At 37.3% G+C, this 7,311-nt stretch overlaps 1 protein-coding gene across 1 annotated transcript; it reads left to right on the plus strand.

Annotated features, from left to right (window-relative positions):
* Positions 1 to 1,050: 1,050 nt before the first annotated feature.
* LOC306645043 (protein S100-A16-like) lies at positions 1,051 to 1,935 on the plus strand. The gene has a single exon (XM_079112296.1). It carries the CDS (start codon positions 1,071 to 1,073, stop codon positions 1,377 to 1,379), a length of 309 nt encoding a protein of 102 aa, XP_078968422.1. The 5' UTR covers positions 1,051 to 1,070; the 3' UTR covers positions 1,380 to 1,935.
* Positions 1,936 to 7,311: the final 5,376 nt, after the last annotated feature.

A 7,311-nucleotide genomic window follows, 5' to 3' on the forward strand; every position in this document is an offset into this window, starting at 1 on the left:
GTGACTCGATATGAAATGTAATAATTAAAATACTTCACATCTGAAAAAAGGTATTTCAATATAAATTCTGGTACTCACTTTTATGTGCTGTAGGTAGTATGATGGTTTCCATGCTTCCATTTCAAAGTAGAAAAAAATTCGCTTCCTATGAGGTTTATTTCTGATGCTAATCTTATTATATAGCATTGAAAAAGTCTAGATTATCAATAGGGCATAATTTTAAAACAGATTCTACATTGTACAGGCAACTGTGACCTTTTAAAGTTCTATCATATTATATAGTATAGAGATTCAGTTAGGAAGATTGTGTCCTCTTAATTAGAATTGTTTGCACATATTTTTCTTTAGTCATTGTTCTCACATTTTCACAATTCAAATATAAAGATAACCCCTTGCATTATCTTAAAAATTAGCTAAGAAAACGTCTGTTAAAAAATAAAATTTGAAATATCTCAAGGTTCCTAACTTGTAAAATTATCAAGTCCCTATTTCATGTGCAGATTTCTCCCTTCCTCCTTCTTCCTTTTCCTTCTCCCCTTCTTCTTCCTCCTTCTTTCTTTCTATTTCTAATGTTATTCCTTATTCCCTTATATCTTTCTTGTAAAAAAGATTGATTTGGAGCTTGGTTAACATTGCAAATAACTTATTTAATACTAATGCATTCTCAAACATGGGAAAAATATTCAACACTGACAAAGATTAAGTATATGGTTTTCAAAATACTTATGGTAGAACACATGAAAAAGCAGGACTTCTTGGAAGCCTAAGACCTTTTTTTCCCCCAAGAAAATTAATAGCTGATTAAACAATCTTTAAAGTATAATATACTCATAGAACAGAACATAAACAATGAATCATATGAAATAAAAAACTAGGACAGCCTCTAGTCAAGATATGGAAGTTTCGTTTGCAGGGTGTGGCAGGGGGTTGGGGAGGCTGCACAAAATCGATTTGAAGGATCGGGATCTTGTCTTTTTCTGGAGATGGGCAGCTGTGGCCTGAGCCCCTGAATTTACTGCCTTGGAGCCTGGAGAAGGGATTGGGGCTCCTAGAGGAGCTGAGGCAGTGTAATGGCAGACTGCTACACGGAACTGGAGAAGGCAGTTGTCCTGGTGGAAAACTTCTACAAATATGTGTCTAAGCACAGCTTGGTCAAGAACAAGATCAGCAAGAGCAGCTTCCGCAAGATGCTTCAGAAGGAGCTCAACCACATGCTGACGGACACTGGGAACCGAAAGACCGCCGACAAGCTCATCCAGAACCTAGACGCCAATCATGACGGACGCATCAGCTTTGACGAGTACTGGACCTTGATAGGCGGCATCACCTGCCCCACTGCCAACCTGATCCACCAGCAGGAGCAGCAGAGCAGCAGTTAGAGGCCTAACCACCACCCCTTCCTGGCCCTGACAGAGCCCCAGCCCGGGTGTTCCTCCCAGGCGCCCTCCTCAACTCGGTCCTCTCAGCCTCTTTCCTTGCTTCTCCCTCCAGACCTTCTCCTTACCCTTGTCAGCAGTGGAAGGGGAGATGTCAGGTTCCTTTTGTGAGTATCTCAATGTGGGGGTGCTGCCCTGAGGGTCTCAGTCCCTGGAGCCAGCAGGCCCTAGGGCTCCCCTGTGAGATCTCAATGCCGTTTGGGGACCCCAAGAGTTTGTCACCTGTTCAGTCTTCCAATGCCTGATTTTTTGTCTGATTCCTGCCTGATTCCGGGTCCTGACCTCCTGGGGTCAGCTTGCTGCTTGAGGTCTCCCTGCTCCTGGTGACAGCAGTGGCAGAGACCTCTCCCCTCCTGCATAGTCCTCAGCTGGGTAGAGAAGCATTTCCAGGGACTCCCCTCTAGCTGCCTTTGTGTCTGGGAAGGAGCTAAGCAGGGCTGAGCCTTTTCCCTCTGCTTAGCCACTAAATGACAGTAATAAAGGCTGAATTTGGAGTTTGTATCCCTCTTAAAAAAAAAAAAAAAAGATATGGAAGTTTTTCAGCACTACTGATCTCATGTGCTCTCCCACTCCCTCTTCTCTATCCTTCCTAAAGGCAAAAAAAAAAAAAAAAAAAAAACAAACAAACAAACAAAAAAACTATCTCACGATTAAACTCTAGAGTTTACAACAACCTTGAGCATCACATAAATGTAATCATGTAGTACATGCTATTTTGTTTCTGGTTTCTTTCCTTCATATTATGGTTGGTTACGTTCATGTTATAATTTGTCAAATGTCATCTAATATACCACCCTTTATATATCTACTCTATTGCTGATAGACATTGGGTCATTTCCAGTTTAGAGCAATTACAATTAATGTTCTAATAAACATCCTTATAGATATTTCCTGGTACACATGGTGTATATAGTAAGGAGTAGAATAGCTGGATCATCTGGAATGCATATGTTCAGCTTCAATGTATAATGCCAAACTATTTTCCAAAGCACTTTTAGCAATTATACTCCTTGGCAGTATGTGAGTGTTCATGTAGCATAACACTGTCACTAATGTTTAGTAGAGGTATTTGCTTTAAAAGTCTAGGTGAAGCTTCTGAAAGAGGAGAGAGGGAATGAAGACTTGGACTGAACAAAGGATTTCTGACCTAGGATCCAGCAGACTGGCAGCATGTCACTACCACACATTTTCCTGGGAAGTAGGAAGATCCATGAAGCACTGGGGACTGTAATGAAAAGTGTTTTATTCTGCAGAATTATGAGAGTACAGATCAACCTAGCCATAGATTTCAGTGTAGAATAAGTTGTGTATGTGCCCTAGAGTGTTTTCAAATAAGAAGAACTAATATAAAATAGGAAGAGTGTCTTTACATCTGAGGATCATTAGAAATCAATCCCGGGGTGGTTGATTAAAGATGATAAAGGCCACAAACATAGAAGTTTTCCATGAAGAACTATTTCATATCAGTTTATTTGAAACTTAATCAACATCATTTTGTAATTTCTTTGAACATATCATGTCTAAGAAGACAAGGGAGTACAACTTTGCTATTTTCAGATATGAGGGAATACCCATAGGTGTTTACTAAACTGTTTTATTAAATGATCACTTTATACAGTAAAATTTTATGACCATCATATAGAAGATGCTTTTGAAAATATATCCCACAGAGTCAGGGAAAGTCATAGAATTTTATAGTTGTAAGAGTCTTGTTACCTCATTTAGCAGGTGAGGAAGTCTATCTGCAGAGTTGTTCAGTCACTTGATAAGGTGGAGACTGTAGTAAACTGCAGAAGAATCTAGGCCTTTTGAAGTCGGTGACAATTGCCATAAAATCATTTTATTAAAGAATATCAAGAAATTTCTTCCATCACTTTCTGCTTGTTCCTTTGAGGAATTCAAAGTCTCCAAACACAATGTAATAGTAGGTAGATAAAAATATTAATTGCTCTGACTTGATCAAAATATACTGTATACATGTATTGAAATATCCTTTTCTGTTTGAAAGTGATGGAAAGTGGCCTTTTCCTCTACACTGCCTGAACACGTCAGAAATCATGAACTTCAACACACCCTCTCTGATCCCTTCTCACTTTCAGCCAGCGTTAGATGCCTCTATTAAGTCAACATTTTATACTGCCTTCTGTTTTGTAATTGTTATACTTATCTCTTCACTCAGTGAAGGGAACTGTCTTTTTTCTACTCTTTATTTCTTAGCATTTTTCATGAATCTAGCGTATGATAGTAAGTGGTAAATATTTGTGAAATAAAAAATGAATCAAAATCTGGCCCTCCCAACAATTTTGCGGTAAACTGCTTGACATCATTTGCTGTCAGGGAAATGCAAATTACAACCACATTTTACCCAATTTAGAATAGTTATCATCAAAAAGAAGAAAAATAACAAATGCTGGAGAGAATGTAGAGAAGAGGGAACTCTTATACATTGTTGGTAGGAATGTAAATTAGTATAGTTACTAAGGAGAAGAGTTTTGATGTTCCTCAAAAAACTAAAAATAGATCTACCATATAATCCAGATATCCTACTTCTGGGTATATATGCAAAGGAAATGATATCAGCATGCCAAAGAGACATCTGCACACCCATGTTTGTTGCTGTGCAATTTACTAAGCCAAGATATGGAATCAAGCTCAATGCTCATCGATGGATGAATGCATAAAGAAAATGCAGTATACATATATAACAGAATGTTATTCAGCCATAAAAAGAATGAGATCCTGTCATTTACAGCAAAATAGGTGGAGCTGAATGACATTATGTTAAGTGAAATAAGTCAGTCAAGGAAGGACAAATGCTGCATGCTCTCTTTCCTATGTGGATGCTATAAGAAGAAAAGTCAATCTGAATGTAGAATAGTGATTAACAGGAGCTGAAAAGGAGGGGGAAGGAGAATAGAGGGAAGTTGGACAATGGGCACCAAAACACAGTTAGATAGAAGTAATAGGTCCTATTACAAAAATTTACACCAAAAATATAAAGAACCCAATCAATAAATGGGCCAAGGAACTGGCAGTCACATTATCACTTTATGTAGAAGACATACAGGCAATTAATAAATATATGAAAAAGTGTTCAACATCCCTAGTAATTAGAGAAATGCAAATTAAAACAACTCTAAGATTTCATCTTACTCCAATTAGAATGGCTATTATCAAGAACACAAACAATAGATGTTGGTGTGCATGTGGGGAAAAAGGCACACTTTTACACTGCTGGTGGAATTGCAGATTGGGGCAGCCACTCTGGAAAGCAGTGTGGAGAAACCTCAGAAAACTTGGAATGGACCCACCTTTTGACCCAGTTATCCCACTCCTCGGTTTATACCAAAAGGGCTTAAAATCAGCATACTACAGTAACACAGTCACATCAATGTTTATAGCAGCTCAGTTCACAATAGCTAGATTGTGGAACCAACCTAGATGCCCTTCAACAGATGAATGGATAAAGTGTGGTATATATATACAATGGAATATTATTCAGCCGTAAAGAAGAATAATATTAAGGCATTTGCAAATAAATGGATGGAACTGGAGAATATCATGCTAAGTGAAATAAGCCAATCCCCAAAAACCAAAGGCCGAATGTTTTCCCTGATGAGTAGAGAGTGATATATAATGGAGGTGGGGGGTGGGGAGGGAGAGAAGAATGGGGAAACTTTAGTTATGTAGAAGGAAAGGAGAGGGAGGGGGGTATAAAAAATGGTGGAATGAGACAGACATCATTACCTTATGTACATGTATGATTACATAAATGGTATGAATCTACATCATATACAACCATAGAAACGAAATGATGAACCCCATTTATGTACAATGAATCAAAGTGCAGTCTGTAAAAAAGTAAATGATAAATTAAAAAAAGAAACAATAGGTTCTAGTGTTCTACAACACAGTGGGTTGAATATATTTCTTAATAACCTACAGCATATTTTATCAATAACTATAAGTGAGGAACTCAAAGGCTCCAAACACAAAGTAATAATAGGTAGATGAAAATACTAATTGCTCTGGCTTGATCAAAATATACTGTATACATGAACTGAAATATCATACTACACTTTATAAATATGTGTAATTATTACATGTTAACAAGAATTTTAAAAACGTTTAAAGAGATGAACATGTTAACTACCCTGATTTGATCATTACATACTATGTACACATATTAAATTATCACAAAGACCCCATCAATGTGTATAATTAAAATATTAAAAAAATTGAAAATAAATCTGGCCCATGACCATTTTGGTATATATTGAGTTAGGTAGAGGCAAAATATATGGATTTATATATTACATTAGTCCTTTGGGCTGCTCACTGGAGTTTCTGTTTTTCTTCTTTCCACAAACATGGTACAAGTGAACTTCCATGTGCCATTGAAACTAGTGCAGCCATGTGATTTGAGCAGAAGTAACACATCATGTCACTTCCATATAGAAGTCTACAGTCACCAGTGATCAGTTCACTCTCCCATTCCTCCAGGACCGGTTATACTGGAGACTCTGGAGACTCCCTGACAGAGGACAGCATGAAAAATAATCCTTAGCTGACCCATAGGGACATATAGTGTGATCTAGAAATAGAAACACATTGTTTAAGTCACCATCATTTTGCATTTCTACTGCCTTAAATCCTAGCATATTCTGACTCTAATGGGATAAGACTTTGGGCACTGTGGAAGATGGTGAGCCTAATTTGTAAGTAGGAGGGACATGAAATCCTGGTGACCCAAGAGTTGACAACTTAAAATAGATTCTGAAGATTTTCATCTTCTGGCATTCACAAGGAAAAGGAACTCCTTTCCCTTGAATAAGGGGTGGAACTAGTGACTTGCTTCTTACAAAATGCTTCAAAAGTGATGGGAAGATGCTTATGAGTTTAGATCATAAAAAGACTGTGGCTTTTCCTTGATCACCCTTTCTTATTCTCATTTGGACTCTTTAGTCTGGGTAAAGTCAACTGCTATGTGGTGAGTAGGTCCAGAGAGTGTTCCAAATGGCAAGGGATTAATTTCTTCAGTTTATATCAGAGAATTAAGAAGGCTTATCAACAATCTTGTGAATGAGCTTGAGAGTGGATATTTTGAGCTCTGAAAAAAGACATGTGAGTAAACTTGGAAGTGGATTCTTCTCCTTGAAATGATCTCAGTTCCAGCTGATACCTTCATTACAGTCTGGTAAGACACCTTGAGTCAGAGGCACCCAAGTAAACTACCTCCATTTTGATCCACAGAAACTATGAGTTTGTTGACTCCAGCTGCTGTTTTGGAAAATGTGCTATGTAGCAAAGATAACTAACACATTTTGTGCATATTTCCCAAGTATACTGTACCAATAGAGAAAATACATTTAATATTTTGTCAGAGATGCCTGATGATAACTGTATCTGAAGTAGAAATCAATGTTTTAATTATTTATTGGGGCATTATAATGTAGTTAGTTTATTACCAATGAATATATGAACCCAAAGTCACACAAGAATCAAGGTCATACATAAGTTCCTCAGATAAGTTAATTATCTAAAAGATATAGAGGTGTATGCAAGAATTTCTCAATGTAAAATATACGACATGTAATAGTGATCAGTATTTGGGGTACTGGAAGTTTGGTATTTTGGATTGCTTTGATATTTTGCAGCTAACAGAAAACTTGATTTGCCCATTAAGGAGAAACATGGGTTTTTATTAAACCATTTTCAGTCACCCCAATATAAGCTGACTTATACTTAAATAGCTAACCCAATTCTAGTACAGCTTCTGAAAAATTTATCAAAATATGATCAAAGGAGTGCAGAGACAGTGTGAGATGGGGCCTTTCAGGCTATTTTGAATCATCTGAATCTGAAAATGAGGGCA

The sequence above is a fragment of the Sciurus vulgaris genome (assembly GCF_902686455.1).
Source record: "Sciurus vulgaris genome assembly, chromosome: 15".
In the NCBI taxonomy this organism is placed as follows: Eukaryota; Metazoa; Chordata; class Mammalia; order Rodentia; family Sciuridae; genus Sciurus; species Sciurus vulgaris.